This window comes from Taudactylus pleione, unplaced genomic scaffold (genome assembly GCF_031769625.1).
Source record: "Taudactylus pleione unplaced genomic scaffold, aTauple2 ptg001313l, whole genome shotgun sequence".
NCBI classification, from domain to species: Eukaryota; Metazoa; Chordata; class Amphibia; order Anura; family Myobatrachidae; genus Taudactylus; species Taudactylus pleione.
Window position 1 is genome coordinate 64,988 of NW_028285713.1, and position 24,077 is coordinate 89,064.

The following is a 24,077-nucleotide window of genomic DNA, read 5'->3' on the forward strand; positions in this document are numbered from 1 at the left end:
GAATATTTGCATTTCCTTACAGTGCATAATTGCAGGCTATACAAAGTTGGATGGAAGCGTAAATACAGCTAATTCAGACAATTCTTTTACCCCAAGTATAGGCTGGTGCACGTGTGAGCTGATGTTGATAAGTAATAAGCTACGCATATGGATAGTGGGCAGGGCAGAGCACAGATGCATACAGCTCTGCTTCCAGGCGAACATACGCATCCTTTTCCATGCACGTAAAGAGGGAGCATCTGCGGTAGAGTTGCGTTCAACTCTGCATTGACCCTGTAGTTTGTGTAGGAGAACTATCTCCTCTATAGACCATGGGGTACATTTAATAAGTGGTGGGTTTGGTTCTGGTTCTGGTTGCGATTGTGGTGGAAAATGAAGGGAAACAACAGATCTGGTATTCTGCCTTTTACAGATATATTTTTCACATAAAAAACACTCACATTTACAACAATAAAATATAGCCCTGCATAAAATCTTTGTTCTCTCCAACCATAGTAGTGCACATCTTCCTACCAGAGAGCAGGGTTATGTCCTGCACCACTAGGAGATTCCTCAGATTCGTTTCCTTTGTCATCCACATAAGTACAAGTAGTGAGATCTGCTTCTACTGTGCTGTCATTCATTTATACTTCAAGTTGGAGGCACTCATGTATATAAAGTGTGGTTTTAAAATTGGATCCTTCTAGTGTGTTAAAGCATAATACTGTGAGTTCTATTCGCTGAAAAACTTACTATGGCTTTCCTTTGTTTACCTCTTTTTCTTGTTTGTTGGGCTTTTAGTATATTATTATTTAATATATCATTAAAATTTGTATTGCAGTATATAATTAGTGGGTTACTTATGTACACCACCATAGTATAACTTCCTTTCTCATTTCATTGAACATGATCATGTTGTAGTTATTAGCGGTAGCACCCTATGAGTTGAATATAAATCTGTTATAGTGTCAATGGTGAAGTTATTTAATCGGAGGGGGATATCATTGCCAACAATTATTATTGAAAGATAACAGCAGTGACTACTCCCTCATAGGACTCTAATTCATTTACCCATCCATGCTGAATCCCTCAATTACACTGAAGGACAGTGTTATGAATTGAGCTGTTGGAAAACCTGGGAGTGCTTCATAAAATAACAAGAGGTAATAACTATTGAATATCTCCTGGAACATATAAGAAACAGACCACTATATATAACAATTATCCTGATGAAAATGAGTAACGTGTGCAATTAATAGCAATAGACAGATTTTTGCATTAAGATGTTAATGATTAATTCCCACAGTTCCTCTTAACACATAAAACATTAGATTATCCATCATTTCAAGTTCTCAGCCAAAATGATGTCCGGTAAGCCTCATCCTCTCTCTCATGTAGTAGTAGATTGTAGTAGAGGACCATTAGCCGGTGCTACTAATGGCTGAACAGGCAAAGTACTGTGTGATCTCTGGATCCGTTCCCTAGAACAACAAACAGTGGAATTAGAAAATATAATGGCCGTCAGAATGAGAATTCAAGTCCATCTTCTTGTAGGGCACAACTTACATGTTAAGAGGATGTATAAACAATACACTACTGAGGGGGACATTTCTGAGACTGATGCACAGATAACAGAACACAAAAGTTGCTGTAACTCAGCAACCAATCAGTTTTTCTAGTACAGTTTGAATAAATTAAAGGCAGCATCTAGAGCTCTTTAGCCTCAGTGAGCCCACTGGTTGCTAATCACATGTTAGTATATATTATACTAAGGATGTGGTTCCCAAACTGGGTTCTGTGGTACCTGGGGTGCAAATAAATTACTTGGGCCACCATATTTGTAGGCTGGGCCATGTGCTACCTGTTAGCCTTAGAACGTCAGAGTGCAGCCAATTACACAGGCTGCACTACTTGTGTGTGGCTGTGCTGTACAGCCCCATCTGTCTTCTCATTTCTCCTCCCTCCTTCTCTGTGCAGCAAAGTGAGAAGAGGTTAATGAGCACCAAATATTTGCTGCCAATACAACAAGGGTGAATGAGCGCTCTGCACAGATTCCTGTCCTGATGGGAGAATTCATTGTTGTCTCTTCTTCACCAGTCCAGCCCTGACTTTGGTCCACCCACCCAAGTTTGTCACATCCTCTGTGTGCATCTCTGCTCCCTCTCTGTGTCCCTATCTGTCCCTCTCTATCTCCAAAATGTAATATGTACCTGTTTCTCTGTCAATCCTTTGTGGGTATATCTCCCATTGTCCCTCATCCCAGCTATTCCCCCTATGTTTTTTGGGGGGGAGATTCATTTAAGTATGAAGTTCCAACTGTGCACACAGCAGGTTATTACTGATGAAAAGTCTAGCTTACTCTTGCTTGCACCTCTATGGGGTGCAAGAAAAAACGTGTTAGGAATTCCTGTCATAGGACCCACATTGTATTAGTGCACAAGGTTCCAACAGAACCTCGAAGCTAATGGAGGAGTCTATTTACTAAGCTTTAGATGGAGATAAAGTGGACAAAGCTAAAGTACCAATCAACCAGCTCCTAGCTGTCATTTTTCAAACACAGCAGTTAGGAGCTGATTGGAATGCACTTGATCTTAGTAAATAGCTCCCCCCTGGCCTAGGGACGCTGTGAAAAAAATGCTGAGGACCTAAGGGGACCATGTACCAAACAAAGTTTGGGAACCACTGTACTAGGGTATGTTAACCATTGAATGCAAAAGAACCAAATTGTAACTCACTTGAAAGCTTTTTCTTTTTCCCGATCAGAGAAAGAGCGTGCGGTTTTTGAGAGAAATGCGGATCGGTAAGTTTTGCCACTTGTGGGTTTGTTGATATCGTATCGACCAACGCCGACTGGGTTCTGCAATGTGACAAGTACAGTAGATTAACTGAATGTGAGAAACAAGGGGACTGGATAATCCGGAGGTTCTAATACTCTGTCTAAGACATAAGCTTTCAATTTGAAGACAGTACTAATTCAGGGTCCATATTCATAAACGTGGCGAACAGAAGGAAAATGCTAAAAGTATTTGAAACTATTTTTATACTATAAAGCAAAAAAATAAAAAGCTTGCTGTAAATGTGAGTGCGAAATACCCATAGATCTCAGGGAGTTACTGTGTAAGTTTGTGCAGAGCAACCCAAAATCTTAGGAAGAGCTAACTTAGGCCGAGTCAGCACCAGTAATGCAGAAATAAAAAGAACATCTATATTCTATGCACAATAAACTTACATTACTTCCAAAGAGGACTCTGCATGACTTTCTGTCAAATCACTTAGCAGAGGTCAGGAAGGGAACCGAGGACTGCCTCACAGAAGCGAACACTGATTTTACATCATAGGAACCAGGACCTGGGGAATGCTATCATGAAAAACAATAGATCAAGATGCAGTGACACACAGTATATTAGTATAACACAGGCATAACAGGCCGCACAGACACTTCCTGTAAGAACTCTTGCTGCGCGTACATAAACATTGCAGATGTTATTGCCTAGGTGTCATTAGTATTGATACTGGAAGCTAGTCACTAGGAGGACTGTCACAGATCACCCCACTAACCATGTGCACTTTATTGCTCCCTCTAGGGACTGATTCTGAGCCAGACAAAGTGGCGTACGTGTTTGCGCTCTTCTGTCACAGTCTCACCTGTGACTTTATGCTAATTCTACAATAAGCACTTGGTGTACAGCCGTGCGCAGGAATGTGCAAGGACTGAGACAGCCACTTTGTGCATCTGTAGGTGCTACATTACTGCTTGGTGCGTCACTGCTAGGTGCAGATTCTCCGTCAGAGTGTGGCCTCCAATGCACGCAATTAAGCATCTGATTCCAAAACCCCTCCTGCGACACACCCGCAAAACTCCCATAACACACCCATAAGATGCATCTTCCTGTGTCAGAAGAGCCACCTCCCAGTTACCGTTCAGGAATGCCCAATACATTTCTGATTCCATGCAAAGGTATCATTGGGTCCTGCGACTTTGTACCCACATACTGTGGGACGCTCAAGCTGAAATTTAAACGCATGTAAAGTTGAAAAAACATTGACCAATGCGAGAATATCGGCATTGGAACATACTCATAATAGGTCTCAATGGGTACATTTACTCAAGTGAGTTTTTAGAAGTGGAGATGTTGCCCATAGCAACCAATCGGATTCTAACTATTAGATTCTAGTTAAATGTTAAGTAGAATCTGATTGGTTGCTATGGGCAACATATCCACCTCTAAAAATTCTCACTTTATTAAATATATCCCCTAGTGTCTTCATTTACCTTTATGTAGCATATGTGGTGTAGCACTTGCATGAAAGTACGTGATCACCAGCCAGCATCAGTGGGCTACTATAATTATATATGAGACGCAAGAGTGGGATGGCCAAGTATAAGCTTCCCCAATATATCATTTCTGTACGATTCATGCTGCCCAATAGACACCAGCACAGCAGTTCCAATGCCTTATTTAGCCCCTCAGTTCCTTCCATCTTTAACATACTGTATGTGCAGTCCTTTTAAATAACCAGCTCTGGAAAGCTGTGTTCTATATGTACAGTACATACATTTTGTATTAAGGAATGTATCAAATTCAGGATTCTGTTGGAGACTTGGATGGACCTTAACAGCAACTCAAACATTTGGGATTCATTTAGATCCATGGGATTCAGCCAACTAAACCCAAATTCTGAGCTTACAGGAATGTTAGTGCACAAAACACTTGTTGCAGCCAGGAGTCAAAATACTATTTTATCATGCTAAGTCTTAATATGCAATTAAGTAATGGAAACATATTATATGGCCCATCCATAGTTGTGTACATTTGCATAAAGGGTGCATTTGTATACATTCACACCCATCCAAGTTTCCATGGTAATACAGGCTAGATTTTGAAGCAGACATCCTGCAAATGGTTTGTACTGGATAATCAAATCCTGAATACTGACAAGTGGCCGGGGACAGTGGGCAAGCGAGCTGTAGAATATCCTGTCCGTTGGAGTTTTTGGAAAGCGATGAATTGTTCCAAACTTGCCATGTTTCTTTTTTTGATCATTTTCAAGATCTTCAATGAATGACTTTGCATCAAAGTATCCTAGCTCTGTCTGATAACATTCCTAGGGATATAATGAAACAGACATAAATACACACACAGAATAACCACCATATTCTGGCCACTTGTTTTTGCCTTTTTGGGAGAATGTAGGTGGGTTGAGTCTAGCACGTGATGTTCTGAAGCTATATCATGTGCACTGTGAATATATTTCATACACTTCTATTAGCACATTCAGTCATATTTTTAACCTCCATCTGTATTGAATCAGGAATACTAGAAGCAGAATTTAGGGTTGGCCATCGACCATTGATGATTGGCAACCATCGATGGTCTGATGTCGATCATAACTAGTTTTACCGTCAATCGGAGGCCACCAATGGTGAACATCAATGGCAAAATCCAAATGGCTAATGCCGGCTGTGTTCAGCGCATGCGCAGAGTTAAACCATTGATGGCTCAATCATTGATGGTTTCTTACTGATGGTTTGAAACCATTAGCCATGGATAACAGAGCCGTTGTTGGTCGACCCTAGTAGAATTTTGTGCACATGATTGGCGTAGCAGCACTGATAGCAGAAAGGCCGAGTTTTGCATAAAAAAAAAATCCTGTGGATATTCATGTCCCTGATGTCCACTCAAAGCACTAATCTTATAGGTAGGCATGGTATGTAAAACAGTATCTATGCTTATAAAGTAAATGCAAAAAAGATGAGGCAGTTTGTGTCCAGTTCTCCAAAGAACAGGAAACCCAATGTAAGGGCCGATGCAGATTTGAACGTAACTTTGTTTTGCAATTGGCTTCTGAGTGTTTTTGTGCTGTGTATGCTCCATAGCTGAGTCCTATGCAACTCAGTCGCATGACCGCTTCGCAGGCCTATCAACAGAATTGCGTGCTATGCAGAGTAGTGTGTACACAGCGATATGGCTGTTATCAGACTGGTGCATTCATAACAATGGTGTCTATGAAAGCGAGCAAATGCATAGGGACAGTGGGCTGAACAGATGGGACAGCACAGTTGGTATAGTGGTTAGCATTGCAGACTCACAGTTCCAAGATCAGGAGTTCAGTTCCTGACCAAGGCCTTCGGCTCTCCCAGTTTCCTCCCAGACTCCAAAAAACATAGCGTAGATTTACTGACTTCTGATAAAAAAGGACCCTAGTGTGTATGTATGTTCATGGGATACGGACCATAGATTGTAAGAACCATTGGGGCAGTGAAGGACTGAATTGTTCTTTGTAAAGCGTAGCATTATATATTCTAAATGTAAATAAATAAATGCGTACAGCTCTGCAAACAGGTGATCAACCACATTAGTTTCCTGTGCGCACAGTAGCGTATAACTGCATCCAACTTACATTCAACCCCTCATCGGCCCCATAGTGTGAAACTTGTGAGATTATTATATATATAAATAATATAAAATAAGAGATATGGTAAGAACTTACCTTTGATATCTCTATTTCTGCAAGGTCCATAGGGTTCCACAGGGATACCTTGGGTTATAGTCATGGCTTGGCCATCGGGCACCACACAGTTAACTTTGTGCTCCCAGTATGCACTGGGTTCCCCTCCCCCAGGCCAAGGCACCTCAATTCAGTAATAAGCCAAGGCCATAGGAGGAGAGAAAAAGAGAGAAGGAAGTCTGGAATACACAAGAATCACATTCTCACAACAGGGAGACGGAAAATCGGTGACCAGAACCAGACCCATATGAAGCACAGGGCGACAGGGTGGGCTCCTTGTGGAACCCTATGGACCTTGCAGAAATAGTGATAACAAAGGTAAGTTCTTACAATCTCTCTTATTTTCTGCAGCAGGCTCCATAGGGTATCCACAGGGATACCTTGGGAGTTCCCAAAGCAGTATCCTCAACGGTGGGGGCGCTCCTGTGCAGAAAGGAGCTGCCCATGATGGACCCACAGACCTCGTAGAATGAGCAGTAACAGAGGGCGGAACAGGAATGCCCTCATGACTGTAAGCCTCAGAAATCGCCATGCGAATCCACCTGGCCAACGCTTGCTTGTTGGCCGGCCAACCCTTCTTATGGAAACCATAGAGGACGAACAAAGTGTCCGACTTCCTAAGGGAACTGGTACGGTAAAACCGTAGAGCTCGTACCACAAGGTCTTGTGAGTTAAAGGCCGGCACTACAATTTCCCCATTAATGTGGAAACTATAGACCACCTTAGGCAGGAACCCAAGGCAAGTCCGAAGCACTGCCCTGCTGCTGTGAAAAACCAGAAAGAGCCCCCAAATCTGACACCCTCCTGGCGGAAGCAATAGCCAGGAGAAACACAGTCTTAGCTGTGAGCCATTTGAGATCCACTGAGCCCAGTAGTTCAAATGGAGGTCAATTCCCAAGGAGCCACAGTAGGCACAAAGGGAGGCTGTATGCGAAGAGCACCCTGCATAAAAGGTGCGAACATCCGAGAGTGGAGCAATCCTCCACTGAAACCACACAGACAGTGCGGAAACATGTACTTTCAATGAGGCTAGACGAAGACCCTTATCTAATCCTGCCTGGAGAAAAGCCAGAACCCTGGATATCCGAAATACCTGGGAATCGTACCCCCTGGGGCGACACCATTCAAAGAAGGTATGCCATACCCTGTGGTAAATCCTGGCAGAAGCAGGTTTCCGAAGCATGGATGTCTCAAGACCCACGCCGTCAAAGACAGACGACTCAAATCCGTGTAAACACAAGGACCCTGAGACAACAGGTCCGGACGTTGAGGAAACAGCAACAGAGCGTCTATGGAGAGACTCTGAAGATCTGAGTACCAGTGACGTCCGACCACACTGGAGCCACCAGCAGGATCATGCCTCCCTCTTGCTTGAACTTCTTCAATACCCGAGGAAGAAGGGAGAAAGGAAGAAACAGGTACGCAAACTGGAAGGTCCACCGAACCGACAGAGCGTCTACCAGGAGAGCCTCTGCGTCTCTTGTTCTGGACCCGTACACTCTTAGCTTGCATTTGTATCTGGAGGCCATGAGATCTATCTCTGGAAAACCCCATTTGTCCACCAGGAGTTGGAAGACCTCCTGGTGAAGTGACCACTTCCCTGGATGTACATCGTGTCGACTGAGGAAGTCCGCTTCAGAGTTGAGTACTCCTGGAATGAACACTGCCGTATGGAATCTCATGCATGAACACCGCACATTATGCACAGTTAAGCTGCTAACATGACGCTCAGTAGCGAATGCACAATATCCTGCATGCGAACGCTGTTTATTAGCTGCATGCGTGCACATCTGCCCCAAATCAGATAAACCTAACTAGCGTCTTTACATCAAACCCCACATACTCACACATTACATATTCACATACAAGGTTCCAAAAGCTTTAAGGTATAAGATTCAAGTATGCACATTTACTATAATTGCTATGAAATAAAGATTATTTTGTAACTAAGGTTTTATATGTGATAAGTAAGCCATGTTTGGTATTGTACTGATGCATACTCTCTCAACAGTATTCCGGTAACATCGATGTAGAGATCGCAACAGGCATTCTCAACTTATGGACCGCAGAGACTTCAAGCAACAAAATGAACATTATATGACCAACCATTAGGATTTGCATGAGGTGGGAAACCAGAGACCACCAGTTGTTAGAGGCTGGACTGTGTATATTTGAACCAACCTGTTAAATGCCTTGTAACATATGCCCTCTCCTTTAGGACCAATGGTATTAGCAACAAACTTCTCTATTGTGTTGTCTATTTCTGGAGGGTATAAATATGTGTGCTCTGACCCTGGGTTTCGAGTCTTCGTGCTGAATGCTGATTGACGAGGGGTTTCTTGCTGATGCCTACATCTGGTCCAGAGCGCTGCGTATGTATAACTGTACTTGGGTCTGTATAATTCCTTTGCGCTAAATTTGTACTTATAACTAGCGTGTAACTGACTGTACTTTTGCTTGAATAATATTTTGTGCTTTGGAACCACAGGTTCTAGGTCTGGAGTCTTTATTTACTGTATAACTGCGTACGCAAAATAGCGTCGTCCTTAGAGGTTTATAGGCAGGATATCAGAAGGTATAGGCAGGGGTGTATAGAGGTTCAAAGGCAGAATCCTTAATCTGACCATGTGATCCATCCCATCTGAAGAGGATCAGCCTCTGTAGAGGTCTTGAACGAAACTGGGCATATTCCACCATGTCGAATGTCGACACCATGGAAATCAGTAATCTCAATGCCAAGTGAATGAACACCTGGCGACCCTGGAGACAGGAACGTAACCTGGTATGTAGGGCTGAGATCTTCTCCTCTGTAAAGAAGATTCTCTGCTGCTGAGAGTCCAACAGTGCTCCCAGATGCATCATCCTCTGAGATGGCATCAGTGAGGACTTTTTCCAATCGATCAGCCGTGAGTATGCAACACCGATATTGTCAGTTGCAGAGGATTGCGAAGTACCTCCGGAGACCCTGCTAGGAAAAGCAGGTTGTCCATGAAAGGTAACAGGCGAACCCCCTGTAACCGCAGGCGAGCCGCCATGACCGCCATTACCTTGGTGAACACCTGCGGAGCCGCGGAAAGAACAAACGGCAGCGGTTGAAACTGGTAATGGTGATCCAATACAGCAAATCTGAGAAACCTCTGAGGAGCCGTAGCAATGGGGATATGCAGGTAGGCATCCTGAATATTCAGGGACACCATGAAATCCCCAGGTTCCATAGCTAATATAATGGAACGTCGAGTCTCCATACTGAACCGAGGGACCCTCAGAGACTTGTTGAGAGCCTTGAAGTTGAGAATAGGACGGACAGAACCATTCGGTTTTGGTACCAAAAAGAGATTGGAATAAGAACCCATCCCCCTGAGGGACGGGGGGACTGGAACTATGACCCCGTCTTGGAGCATAGAACTTACCACTTTCTGGATTTCCAGAGCCTTTGTGGAATGAAGGCCTACCTCCGGAGTGTAGGAAACAAAACTGATGGGGAGGCCTTCTGTTGAAGGAGAGGGCGTACCCGTGAGAAACCACTTCTCTGACCCAGGTGTCTGTGATAATCATCCACCAGTGCTGGGCAAACCAAAGAAGTCGGCCTCCCACCCTGGGGTTCCCCAAGGGGAGGCCCAACTCATGCTGAGAGTTTGCCCTAGGCTTGGTGACAAGGCGTCTAGCACTCCAAGGTCGCTTCTTGGACTAGGGTGTCTTCCTGGTGGCTCCTGATGGCCTGGGAAAAGACTGCACCTTCTGCTTACCTTGAGGACGATCGTCTTTTCAGCCTAAGTAGCAGTCCTAGACGGAGCCTGAGGCGATGGCAGACATGCAGACTTTGCAGCTGCCAATGTACTTACAATTTTATCCAGGTCTGGGCCGAAGAGGACCAGACCATTAAACGGCAAGCCTTCCAGGCCCTTCTTTGAATGCAGACGTGGAATCTAAGAACGTAACCACCACGATCGGCAAGCCGAAACTGCTGCTGCTGAAATCCTGGAAGTAAGCAGGCTTCGCTAATATAAGTAGCAGAATCAACGCTGCTTCGCTAATATAAGTAGCAGAATCACGGATACTACCAGCACCGTCTGCTCCTCAGAAGCATCAGAGGAGAATGACGATTAAAAAGCATCAGCCCATTTTTCCATGGCCCAAGCCACCCAACAGACCGCCATGAGCAGTCTGGCGGATCCCCCGGCCAAAGAGTAAATGGATGTTAAGTAAATCTCTACCTTGCGGTCCGAAACTTCCTTAAATGAGGACATAGACGGCATGGGTAAGATTGCACTCTTAATCAGGCGTGTCACATGGGAATCCACCTGAGGAGGGGTGTCCCACTTAGTGAAGTAATCCTCTGCAAAGGGATAAGAATATGAGTCTCTTTTGGGGCTGAAACATTCTGCCTGGGAATTTCCACGCTTCCTCCATATGGTCCACCAGCTGACCAGAGAGGAAAAACTGACGCCTTACCTTTTAAAGTATGCGTAAGACGATGCAGTCTCAGGGAGACAGTCATCCTCCATAACCCTGCGGAAAGCTTTAATTAGCCCGGATACATAAATCCTGCACTTATACTCAACCGCTTAAGTGGGTCGTTCCGAGTCAGATTCCGGGAGCTCCCCTTCATCTGACATAATCATCGTCATAATGTGGTAACAGTGGCGCTACTAATGGTCTCTCAGCAGGCCGTAGAGCGGGCACCTGCAAAACGTCCGTTAAGTTCTGTACTGTGGCGGACCGAGGGCCTGATTCAGAGACGGATGCTCTGAAAGAGCGCTCGCTCTGATTCAGGGCGGTTTTTTTTTTGTGCGGCCTCCAGGCAACTCGCATAGCTGTGGGTGACCACCCACAGCTATTGCGACCGGCCAGGCCATCGCGACCATCGGGGCTTGTGGTAGGGTCTTGTGGACGCAAGCCTCAGAGAGCTTCCGGCTCTAATAGAGCCGGAAGCTCTCCCACTGACATCACTGGTGAGGTCAGTGGGGCCACCCACAAACGGCAGGCGTTCGCTTGGGAACGCCTCAGTTTGTGAAGCCACCCCCCCGCCACGCCTCCAAAATGGTGCGAGCTGTCGATCAAAATTGATAGCCGCCCCGTTTTGGTGCAAGACCCGGAGCAACGGAGCGCCCGTCGCTAGCCGGGTCTCACGCGTGCGCACGTCAGAGCCGGCGCTTGCCTGCACTAACAGCGCTATCATCAACCACTCAGATGCTAAGTCTGAAGTGGGAATAGCGCTACCTGACCAAACATTAAGCTGTAGGAGAGGTAGGATGGTGGGGGACCCAGGCTCCACATTCCTACTCAGCGTTGCTGTGCATCCAAGATGGCCACCGTGCGTTCTGTAGGCGGAGCCGTGGGGAAGGATCCCAAGCACCAGCGCACCAAGCCTCAGTAGAACGGCAGCTGGTGCAGTGAGAGAGGGGTCTTTCCCATAGTCTAAAACCGGAAAAGCACCCTCTCTGGCAGGCCATTAACCCTCAGGATGCTGGAGCGCTTCCTTAATGCTCCAGCCCCATATCCCTGGTGGTCTAGTGGTAGCGCAGGATGAGTACCTGGCTCCACTAACTGCACCCCTCAGGTAGCCCCCAGCCCTGAGGACACTGGACTGTGCCACAGTGGGCTCCGTCCGCAGACGCCCCCTGTGCTTACCTTGTTGCTCCCTGTGCACCTGACCACAGTCCTGCTAGCTGGGACCCCCAGAAAAGCCTGCCGAGTTCCCTGGTTCAGTACCGGTGGCTCAGCGCCAGCAGGGGTGTAGGTGGGGGTAGTGGGGGCTTCCGCTGGACTGTCCCCACTAGCCGCACTTGCAGTCTTCTTAACTTCGGGGCTGTTTTTGCCAGCAGCCCCCATGCAGTGACCCGACTATGGCCGGGTACCAACTGAAACTGAGGTGCCTTGGCCTGGGGGCGGGGTTATAGGAGGGGGGCCCAGTGCATGCTGGGAGCACAAAGTTAACTGTGTGGTGCCCGATGGCCAAGCCAGGACTATAACCCAAGGTAACCCTGTGGATACCCTATGGAGCCTGCTGCATAAATATATTTTAAATAAACAAATTCAAATGTTGTTTTCTGTATTAGTTCCCTAATCGTAAACAATTATAGACATTCCACCCATAACTGCACCAAGTGGGACAATAATAACACCAATTTGACCTACAATGTTACAAGTTTCTCCAGATAAAGTTGGCCAAATCTGGCAATTTCCACATACAATTTATTCATTTACCACCCCTGCAGTGTCTTTGATCAAGAGGTCATAAAATCTTGTGGGTGGCTGTATTTTATTGTACTGTATTGTATTGTATAGGGTGCAGTTATTCAACCTCACCTCCTGATGGTCAGATCTGCCTTATTCAGAGATGTACGCAAACCCAATGGTGTGAGATCTGTGCATGTGCAGATCTCGTTCTGAGAGATCGCTAGCAGTGCCCCCTAAGCCACAACATGAATGACAAGCTGCGGCAGTTTGGGGACTGGGTGGTCTTGAAAACAGATGTGTCGGCCCCGTTTTTGAGGCACGCCGTGGCCAGTGTCTGCGTCTTGCAACACAGGGTTACTCAGATGGCAGATGTTCCCACAGAGTGAGCCGATGCTGCACCCCTCGGATCTGCAATGCATACAGTAGGCGTCATTTTAAACTAGACGCCACCTGTGGCATAAGCATATTATTGCACAGCCGCTGCATGCAGAGTCGCAGTCTGTGCATTATCACCCATCTCTGATCAGGCCCAGAGTCTTCTGGATTTCCAAGTTGGCCACAGAACAGAGAAGATTGCTTTTTCTTATTTTTTTAAACAAGGGAATATTGTGATCATTACATGGTAGCCATAAATCACAAACAATACTTAAAGAGAAGTATACCATTTATATAATAATTGAAAATAAAAAAGTACAGGCATATACTATTGTATACCTCCTGTACCGTTCGTCATATACTGGTTCCCTAATTTCTTATATTCAGTTTTATACATGTACATACTATATGTGGTCAGCATCTTCCATTCAATGACCTCTAATGGAAGCGTTCCACTTTGTAGCATACTTACAGGTGTAGCAAAGTGTCCGTACAGGATGTGCTGTGATCTTGGCCCGGTGAATAGGTCATAAGGTCCTCTTTTACCCACAACGTGCTTCAAGGTTTCATCTATGGAGCATTTTAGGTTGTAGGTTCCTGGTCCCGGCACACATTCCTGAAATATGAGCAGTGCATTAGGAAAGCAATGACACACGGCCCCTCTCATCCCATAATCACTTACATTGCTGCTTGCTGAGCCACATTTAGTCGTTTTGCTGTCCATTATACCCTTGGAGCTGGCAGACTCTGAAGCCCTCTCTTCTATGAGTGTGTGGATTCCCTGCTTTGCCGTAAGTTCCAGGTCCTGGGGTACAATTCTGTGTGGAGGACAGAAACAGGAATCATGAACAAAATAGATCACATAGCAAACATTCATCTGCATGTGACATCATTCACACACTGCCAGGAAGGGGGTACAGAACTGATTCAGGTGTCTATTTATTAAGATGAGAAAAGTCCTTTCTCTGGTGTTTTCACCAAAGGGCTTTTCTGTGCTTTTATTACATTATTAACAGATTAGCACCAGTGAAATCAGTTTGTGAGGCTTACCCCCGCCCCTATAAATCTCTATGGAGATGGCAGCTTACTGTAATTTATTCAGATTGCGTTACACTGTACCCGACAACGGGGACATGCAAAAATGGAAATACTTTGCTTCGCCAGCGTCGGGTCAAGCTACCGTGTAAAACAGAGGGGGCGCTGCCAGGGCATGCTTATATTACTGTGACCGTTCGCCGGCAGCACTAGGCTGGGAATTGGTTAATCGGTCCCATAAATGCACAGTGTGTACCTAGAACTAGCCTACAGTTTGGCTGACCCACAATGTGTAGAGGATCATTGTGCATATTCCTAGAACTCCTCTATCACTGTTTAACATGCTCTACCTTTAATTCGTCCTTGAATCGCACATCTTTAGTGTTACACAGTCCTCGCACGCTGGCAGGTTTCTTTTCCATTAGCTCCAGAAATGACTTTATGTTGTATCGACCCGGCCCCATGTTTTGCTTCTAAAGTAATCAAGCATACAAACGTTTCAGAAAATTGATTCATGTTTCCCAGAGTGTAAATTACAGCTTCACCTCACCAGCAAACGGTTCCTCTCCCATGTTTCCTTGTACAGGACATGTGGCATCACAGTCAGCCGTTCTGTTTCTTCTGCTCTTTTCCATCCAGGCGTAGATGCAACTCACTCCAGAACGAAAGGATTATAGGGATTATAGGTTCCAGGCCCTAAACGTCTTGCCTGGATTAAATCACAGTCTTTTTACAGATACAATTTATGTCCAACATTCACATTCTTACTTAAAAATAAGAAAAAACGTGAAAAATGTTTTCTTTCTCAAGAAAAACATATAGAGAAAACCAGTCTTACCCTATAAAATACAGCCCTGCAATCAACAGAGGCTTAGGTAGATGAGGGACAGAGGGGGTAAGCGGTGTCCTGTGACCTCTAAAAGGACATTATTGTTATTCGGATGTAGCCTTGAACTGTACATCTTTCATAAACTTTCTTGAATCTAAAATCAACTTCATCAACTAGATCTTATTTAATAACATGGTGCAATGAGCATGAACTGTTTCAATCCACAGCAACCAACCAGATATCACTTTACAGGACTCTAGAGACACAAATTAATTTATGTAGTTGCCATTGGCTACTGCATGTTCCCCTCCTAATATTTTATGAAATATGTTCTTTAGAGTTTCTTAGCCAGTGGTGTATCATATATGTACTCACTGTCTCTGAAGTTGCCCTCTTGCAGTAAGGTACTTGTGTGTAGGAACCAGGTTTCTTAAATTCAGGATAAACCGCAGATACATCAAATCTATGGGATAAGATAGAAAATCTAAATGTAACTATTTATGTAAAAAAATGTATTTGTTGTTCACTCATTGGTTCGTGGCTAAAAAGTGTGTAAACATTAAAGAACAGTGGGGCCTGATTCACTACGGATAACTATTGCAATCGCGGCTGCGATTACGCACACAGGTGTGCTGAAACAATATGCTAATGAATGCTATCGCAATGCCGTCGCACAGCCAACATAAAGACGCCCACTACCGCTATGTCACATCCGTAATACCTTGCAGTGCTGTGTATACATCGGGAACATCGAGTAACATCGGCCCCTCACGCACAATTACAGCAGGTATGACCTTACTCATAAATTGCTCGTTGCACGCAGTGAGTACTCAAGCTGTGTATGCCGTCGCAGTGGACAATTTATGCACGTCCATGCAACGGCGTTCAAACGGACAGGCACGCCAACGTTTCTCCAGCCACTCCTCCATCACCACCCCCAAACACCCTCCTGTCCTTCAGTCTGTGATGGCTTTGTATCGATCGCAATGCTAACTCACGTACGCGCACTGCAATGCATACGAAGTACGTACCATCGGCCGATTTGCGATCCGTAATGAATCAGGCCCAGTGACCGCAAACCATGACTGATTCTACATAAGTAACTAATTGCTTCCTGACCATATGATAGAGGTTCCCAAACTCCGCCATACAGTCCATGTTTTAAGGATATCCATGCTTGAGCACAGGTGATCTACCGTATATACTCGAGTATAAGCCGAGTTTTTCAGCACAAAAAATGTGCTGAAAAAGTACCCCCTCGGCTTATACCCGAGTCAAGTGTAGCGCTGACCGGACGGAGTTCGGTCAGCGCTACACACTGCCAAACACACAGCCGCCGGAGCCGGCTGCTGCGTGTTTGGTGTAATCAGCAGCGGCTGAGAGTCTGTCAGACTCTCAGCGGCTGCTGCTGCTCCCACTGCGGGAGCCATCTTCCGGCTCCCGCAGTGGGTGATGGGAGACAAGTCGTCATGACGACGTCTCTCCCATGAAAGCGGCCGGAGGAGCGGACAGCGGCGGGACCAGGAGCGGGATTTTCAGGTAAGTGTTTTTTTTTTAAATTCTTGTTAAGTCTCTCTCTACTGCGGGGGGGGGGGAACTGTATAAATCACCGGGACTCTTGGAAATGGTTGCACCAGTTGTTTAGCAGATTAGAACTTAGATGCTGATTAAGTACCGCCGTGTGTAAAGTGGAATCCAGTTCCGACTTATATATTAAAGTAGGGTCATATGTTAATTTTTCATATACTGCAGTGTCCAAAAGTTGATTATCTAATTCCTGTTTGTACTGGAGAATATTTTGAATATTCAGGATTGAGGATGTTCATGGACACCATTGTTAATACACCGCTATTTAAGGTAAGCTTCCTTATTTGTCACACTTTTACACCCTGATGACAAGACCGCCCAGGTCTTGAAACGTTGGCGAATAAAGTCACTTTTCTTCATTTATAAAGACCGTGGAGTGCCGCCTGTAGCTGTTTTCTGACAGACATCGCATTTTTACATACATACACATATATATATATATATATATATATATATACACTGTACAAAAAAAATAGGCAGCACTCGGAGACTGGATAAGACTCGTGAAACCCTCAGCCGAGGGACTTTTAATCAATCATAGGTCGACGTTTCGGGGTCTTGCACCCCTTCCTCAGGACAGCAGAATAACACAATTCAAACAAACAGACATATTTATATCATAACTACTCACCACTAAACAGGCGCCATGCACACCTGAGCTCCGTCCAGCAGCCGCACTTCCGGTCGCGGCAAGTCCGCAAAAACCGGAAGTGACAATTAGATATCAGGTCTAAAAAATTTGAGAGGAGAGGGTATCCGGTGGAAGAATTGATTAAGGCTAGACAAAAAGCATTGTCTGAGTAGGGAAGAGTTATTGAGAATTGATCCTAAGGACAAAAAGCTAAATCAGCTACCATGGGTCCATGAATACGATGTTAAGAGCAAATATACCAACAAAAGAGCTAAGAAGTTATGGCCCATTATTACATCTGATCCAGAGCTAAAGTGTTTGCACAATACTAAACTATTACCTAGCTATACCAGAGGGAGAAATATCAAAGATCTGGTGGTTAAAACTGATGTGACAAATTTTTTAAAACCTATGCCTAAGCCCAATTTCTTGACACGTAAAGATGGATGTTTTAAGTGCCTAGGGTGCACGACGTGTTCATATCTTGAGACCGGGGATACCATACTCCATCCATACTCGGGGAAAAGATATAAAATTAAGTGGCCTTTGACATGTACCTCTAGATTCATCATCTATGTTATTATATGCCCATGTGGCCTATATTACATAGGCAAAACTGAATGCCAATTTAAAATCAGAATGGCTCAACATAGATCGGCAATTAGAACAGCTATCTCCACTAATGGTAGTGAACAACCGGTAGCACGCCACTTTGCGCATAACAAACACAGTATAGCGACCCTCAGATATAAGATTATTGACCATGTACCCTTGTCACTAAGGGGTGGTGATAGAGGAAGGAAACTCCTGCAATTGGAGACACAGTGGATCTGTAGATTGGATACTCTTTTTCCTCGAGGGTTAAATGACTCTTTGGGTCTTATTAATTTCTTATAAATTTGTGTAATTTTGGATGGCTTTATATGCCAATGTTGTGGATCTTCTATGACATGAATATGTTCATTAAGGATTGTATATGCATTTAAATTTGGTAGTAGTGGTGTTTTTTTGCCCACTAGATGGCTCCATTTCTCCATTATGTAGTATTGATTTTTTACTTGTCATATTGATGACAATAAGAGGCAATGTCATTAGTGGCAAAATGTTTTTTATAGTGTTACTAATGCATTTTTTATCTTTAGTTATATGTCCACGTTAGAATATGTGTATTTTATTTGAGTATTTATATGTATGTGTATTCACTTTACACTTTTTGTAAGTATCACTTTTTATACACAACAAAGTTTGTATAATCCTTTCTGTGCATGATATTTGTACGCAGATCTTATGTTTTTTACACAGTGTACATGTGCTGAGATATATACACTTTATGGATCTATTGCATTATGATAATGACTAAGTTTGTTCACGATCGCACTGTGTATGTTATTGCAGGTTGCCATGGCGCTGGGTCCCGCCCGGGTGACGTCACTTCCGGTTTTTGCGGACTTGCCGCGACCGGAAGTGCGGCTGCTGGACGGAGCTCAGGTGTGCATGGCGCCTGTTTAGTGGTGAGTAGTTATGATATAAATATGTCTGTTTGTTTGTATTGTGTTATTCTGCTGTCCTGAGGAAGGGGTGCAAGACTCCGAAAGGTCGACCTATGATTGATTAAAAGTCCCTCGGCTGAGGGTTTCACGAGTCTTATCCAGTCTCCGAGTGCTGCCTATTTTTTTGTACAGTGTGTATTGGGGGTGCTGTCCTCCTAATAAGGAAGGCACCGGAGCAAGGTGTGGGCTGTTTGTCCAAGTTACACTGCGTGAAGGAGTGCCGGAGTTGTTGCTTATATATATCTATACACACACACACACACACGTATAATACGAGGGCAAATAGCACCCTGCCCTCCAGGAGGGCAAAAAGCGCCCTGCCCTCACAGCCTGCGGGTGCCGTCTTCACCCGCGGGACGAAGTGTCCCGCAGGGGGAGAAATGTGCGGTGACCCAGTCACCGCCGGAGAATAGACGCCGGGTAGCATCTATTCTCCCTCTCTGCAGCGCTTGGGGGCTGCCCGGCGTGTCCGTAAGTGCCGGGCACGCCCCCAAGTATGACGAAAAGGGGACGCGTCTTATACACACACCCCCTTTTTGGGCGCGCGCACAACGTTGCCCTCTCTAGCTCCGGCACCCTGCCTGCCGCCGGAGCTAGAGTGAACACTAGGACACTAATATATATATATATATATATATATATATATATACACCCACACAGGACACTATAGAATTATATATATTTCTGCTGGTGCATACCTGGTGCTGCAGTACTGTACAATAATATTGGGCAGTTTGCTGCTGGGCGCTGGCAGCCTGGCTCAGTGCTGCATTACATCTGCTGCCTGGTCTGAAGTCTGAGGCTGACGGCGCAGGGGCTAGAGACAGAGCAAAGGCTCCGTCAGCCATTTTTTTTTTTTAACTCCATCAAGCATCCAGCTGCCTGATCGCATGGAGGGGGATCAGATATTGAAGGGCGGGCTGAGTGTGAACTGACCTGGCGTCCCGGCAGCCCAATCCACCCCCATCCACCCCCGGAATCAGTCCAGGAGGGGCGCATACATAGCACCAGGACTCAGGGAACATTGAAGACTGGAGGCGGAGCAGCAGACTGGGCCGGCCAATGACATCGCCGGCACAGGACCCAGGCAGCTGCCGCAGCCTCTAGCATTGTGAGCCATATTCAAGTAGAGGTGTAGTTTTCACCTGTCCGACTGTTCGCTTCATTCGCCTGTTTCAGAGGCGAATTTATTCCATGCTCGTCCCCGCTTTTCGCCTAATTCAATTGCAAGACAGGCGAAAACGGAAATAGGCGACTGCGGAACAGGCGAAAAATACTGAAAGAATTGGGGAAATGAGTCTGTACCCCAGAAAAAGATATATTAACCTAGGGAATCAATATAAATGTGTACTAATAGCCCTAATAAGACTATTTTGGGTATTTAAGTTGTGTAAATTGCTTGCTATTAGCGTCTTTGTAAAAGTGGTGAAGAATGGCATAAAGCTGTATTTTTTGGTGAAATTAAGTAAACCAGTCAAATTTGGGGTGCTAGCATGTTTTTATGTCTCTAAAGTGAACTTTTAAAAAACGTGAAAAATCCACCTGCTGCATGCACCTGCAATCCCAAAAACCCCTGACCCATACTTGGGGACCCCCAAGAAGTCTATTTCGATACTTTTAATGTTTATCCCCCCACTTTTTAAATTCTCACCCCAAAAATGACATGTCTTTTTTGGGGTGTTCTTAGGTTTTTGTTTCTGTTTTTTTTGCAGATTTGTCCTTTGGTGGGCTGTCCCAAGGGGTCTGAGTTTTTTCACCACGTTTACACCCCAAAATAAAGATTTTGCATTTCTTTTCACCAGCTATTGATTGGAGAATCATTTTTGGAGAATTGTTTCCACTTAGGCGAAATTGTCCTGGAATTGAATTTGGCGAATTTTTTTTTAGGCAAATTTTTCACAAAAAAACAGGTGAATATGGCTTTTCGCCTCTAATTGAATTCCCCTCTATGTGTGTCTGTTTAGTTTGTCTTCTCCGCGGTTGGGTGGGAGGGAGCGGGTGTAATGGGCGCCGCCACTGGGATTCACCGGGTCTCAGCCTGCAATAGTGGCTTCTAAGAGAGGGAAGGCAATGCCCTCTCTCCAAGACAGCCTCAGCGGGCCGCCCATCAGGTCCCGACGCTCTTAGGCAGCTGCCTAAAGCTGCCTAATGGAAGCGCCGGCCCTGGAAGTGTCAGCTTATAAAACCTGCCACTACGTAAATAAAGCCCCTATAGTGCGAAGTTAGAGTTCAGCTGGAGACTATGGTGTATCCCTTCATGAGTGTTGGTGCAGTATTATATACATCAATTACCAGACCATATTTCAGTTTTTCGGTTATTCCAAAAAAATATATTTTTTAAAATGCTTTTTGTGCCCTGTTGTATGACACCTGACAGGAAGATCTCAACAGAAGGACAGCACTAGAGCATTTCATGGTAAAAAAATATTTTTCTAAGTTGGTTTAATTTCACTTTATTTTTCTATAAACATTTAGTTCTAATTTTAAGTTGCATAACATATCTGCAACTGCACGTTTAAATGTATTAACATGGGTGGGAGCTTTCATACTGCTAATCCTGCCACTAGCTAAAATACACTATAGGATTTGACGGCAGATAGGAACCACTTGGCCCATCTAGTCTGCCCATTTTATTTTGGTAAAAGAACCGTATATGATGCTTTAGAAACATAGACTCTAGGGAAATAGTGCACATTTATCAACAACATAAAAAATTATATTTCCATTTAAAATTCGATTCGCTGTTTACCAAACATGAAACTGGCATTTCACCTAAAAATTTTCAAAGTGTCTTTTCAAGGTCATCAAGGCAAATTTACATCATTATTGGTAGAGTTCAGTATAAATGGACTTTGTCATTGTGTAATGTCAAAATGCCAAACTATTGGAACAGTGTGGAGGGTCAAAGAGCCTGATTCATTACGGATTGCACAGCGAAAATATGCTAATGTTTGCAATCTCAGTGCCATCGCAGCCTAAAATAAGGATGACCACTTCTCCTTACTCACATCCATAATACTTTGCAAATCTGCATAATCATCGGTAGCAACGAGTACCATCAGACCCTCACGCACACTTGCACAAGGTCAGAATTTGCTAACCTCATCGCACGCAGTGAGATCCCAAGCTGCATATGCCATCGAAGTGGCATTTATGCACGCCACTGTAATGGCGTTCAAATGCACTGGCATGTTTGAGTTTTGCCGACCACCCCCCCAATCACCACTCCCAAACACTCACTCTGTTATAGGCCTGTGTAGTCACTGCGATCGCAGTCCGATCGCAGTGACATTTGCGCACTGCAATGCAAACGCAACAATCGGCCGTCTTCGTGCATAATCGCAGTTGCGATCAGTAACGAATCAGGCCCAAAGTGCAAATAGGGGTGTGTTTACTTAATACAGAGTATTATCCTTTATTTCTTGCGCTGCTTATACATGAATGACTTACACCAATATTGTACCGTGTAAACCTTTTTTTTATCAGGAGACATCTGGGCATTATAGAACAGTTCTCTACTTGAAAGCAACTTCTATTACTATAATTGATGCTGCTATTATTCTGGTGCCATTTCAATTATAATCTATGTGATTCCCACTGTTGTCACATTCTCATTATTGCATATATTTTGCCACATTTTGGACTCAATTACTAAACATTATTTGTCCATATTATCTATTGTAGGCATTATTATTCTTTATAAATGATTGTCTATCTCCCCTTTAAAATACCTTGGGCTCATTTCAGCCATCTACTTAACGCAGGGGTGTATCTAGGGGTCCGAGCACCCCTGGCAAAGTAAAGGACCTGCGCCCCCCCTCCCGCTCCCCTCCTTTTTATAGGAATAATTATACTTTCTAATTATAACTTAAATATTTGCAAATAAAAACAAAATTAATCAGTTTTAAAAGAACTAAAAAACTCTTTATGAAGCTATCTGGGGCTGCTATGAATAACAGGCACACAGGAAATTAACTACTGCACAAACTTCTTACCCCGTTACCCTCCTGCTCATCCCCCTTACTACACTATGGGTGGTATTCAATTGTTATAGTGCTCCCAATCTCCCGTCTAAAGTGACAGGAGATCGCCGGGCGCTTTCCAATTGTTGCAGTTTTTCGCGCTGATCGCGCCCAAAGTGTTCAGGTTTAGCCGTGTAAAGCAGCTTCCCCCGACCAAAGTGCTGGGCGCGACCGCGAAAAGTGATGTTTGGGTGCCCAAACAGGTCACTTTTCGCACATTTCAGCTCGCAACCCGCTGGGGCTGCGAGGGGCGTAACAATTGAATACCGCCCTATAAGGACAAAGCTATCAGGGGCTACCCACTCCACTTACTTGGGTTGCAGATTGCTGGCAGGTCTCTGGTGGGCTGGAAGACCGCTGGGCCCTGTCACTGGTAAGCGGGCTGCTGGGCTCCCTGGCTGGTGCTGGCTGCTGGGCTCCCTGGCTGGCAGGTTGCTTGTCTAACCAGATGCAGCATGCAGACTCAGCATAGGGAAGTAGAATCCATGTGCAGGTGGAACGCATAATTCCTTTCTACTTCCCTTCCTGTGTACACACAGCACAAGTCCACTCACCACTATACAGGCAATCATTTGTCCAGTAGCCTGTCATTTAAAGTTTGTCCCACCCCCACCATTGGACCTTATCCAATCAGCGTGGGGTGTAGTGGACGGGTGACAGAGAGGACAGAGACAGAGACAACTTCAAGTACTGTATGTAATTTATGTGTTTAACACTTTGCTGCCAGCCAATTTTATGCGTTGGGGAGGAGGATTTGTGCTATAGAAGCTGCTGCCTGTGACTAAGAGCAGACGCTGCCTCTTGCCTGTCTGCTCTAAATCAGTGATCCCCGCAGCAGCAGTACACACACGATACACAGAGCAGTCAGGGAGGAGGGAGGACGGGCTTAGGCTGCTCAGCTCCAGGACAGCGTGTCCTGTCATGCTGCAGCTACATTGTTTCACATACATGATAGAAGAACTAACCAGCCAGCTGCTGTGTGTGTGTGATAGCGCTGGATGTAGATACGCCCCTGACTTAACGATACATTAAAGAAAGTTAGGCTGTAACATTATAGACCTTCTCATACACCAAGGTGTGCTGTTATGTCTCTGTTTGCTTTAGTTTCCCACTGTCCCAAAAGCATTATATTCCCGCAGCCTGTGCGTCCTGGGCTGGACATTTGTACCTGGCCTCCTGGCTGCCGAAGGGAGCTCCACTAAACTTCTTCTTCTCCGCCATACCTGCGCCTGGTCACCATAACAACGGAGACGCCTGTCTCCTTCCCTGCTACTACCGCATCACGTGATGACACTCACTAGCCAATCAGAGCACTGGCACAGTGGTGTGACGTCAGATGCCATGCAGCGTCCTGTGTGTGTTAGCGCCTGTCTCCTCAT

The 24,077-nt window shown here is 45.0% G+C and overlaps 1 protein-coding gene across 5 annotated transcripts; it reads right to left on the reverse strand.

Moving 5' to 3' along the window:
* Window positions 1-1,285: 1,285 nt before the first annotated feature.
* LOC148443279 (ciliary microtubule-associated protein 2-like) lies at window positions 1,286-23,936 on the reverse strand. Of its 5 annotated transcripts, XM_088463026.1 has the most exons (11): window positions 23,867-23,936; window positions 23,011-23,223; window positions 15,284-15,371; window positions 14,630-14,788; window positions 14,430-14,552; window positions 13,727-13,862; window positions 13,517-13,660; window positions 4,918-5,085; window positions 3,209-3,337; window positions 2,715-2,836; window positions 1,286-1,460 (listed from the first exon to the last, which is right to left on the reverse strand). In XM_088463026.1, the coding sequence occupies exons 6-9, from the start codon at window positions 13,766-13,768 to the stop codon at window positions 3,248-3,250; spliced, it is 444 nt and encodes a 147-aa protein (XP_088319152.1). In that variant the 5' UTR covers window positions 13,769-13,862; window positions 14,430-14,552; window positions 14,630-14,788; window positions 15,284-15,371; window positions 23,011-23,223; window positions 23,867-23,936; the 3' UTR covers window positions 1,286-1,460; window positions 2,715-2,836; window positions 3,209-3,247. The 5 variants fall into 5 exon arrangements, with proteins under 5 accessions (XP_088319152.1, XP_088319154.1, XP_088319151.1 ...); XM_088463028.1 differs by lacking the exon at window positions 23,867-23,936 and having other exon boundaries at window positions 14,630-14,734; window positions 23,011-23,247; XM_088463025.1 differs by lacking the exon at window positions 23,867-23,936 and having other exon boundaries at window positions 23,011-23,247.
* Window positions 23,937-24,077: the final 141 nt, after the last annotated feature.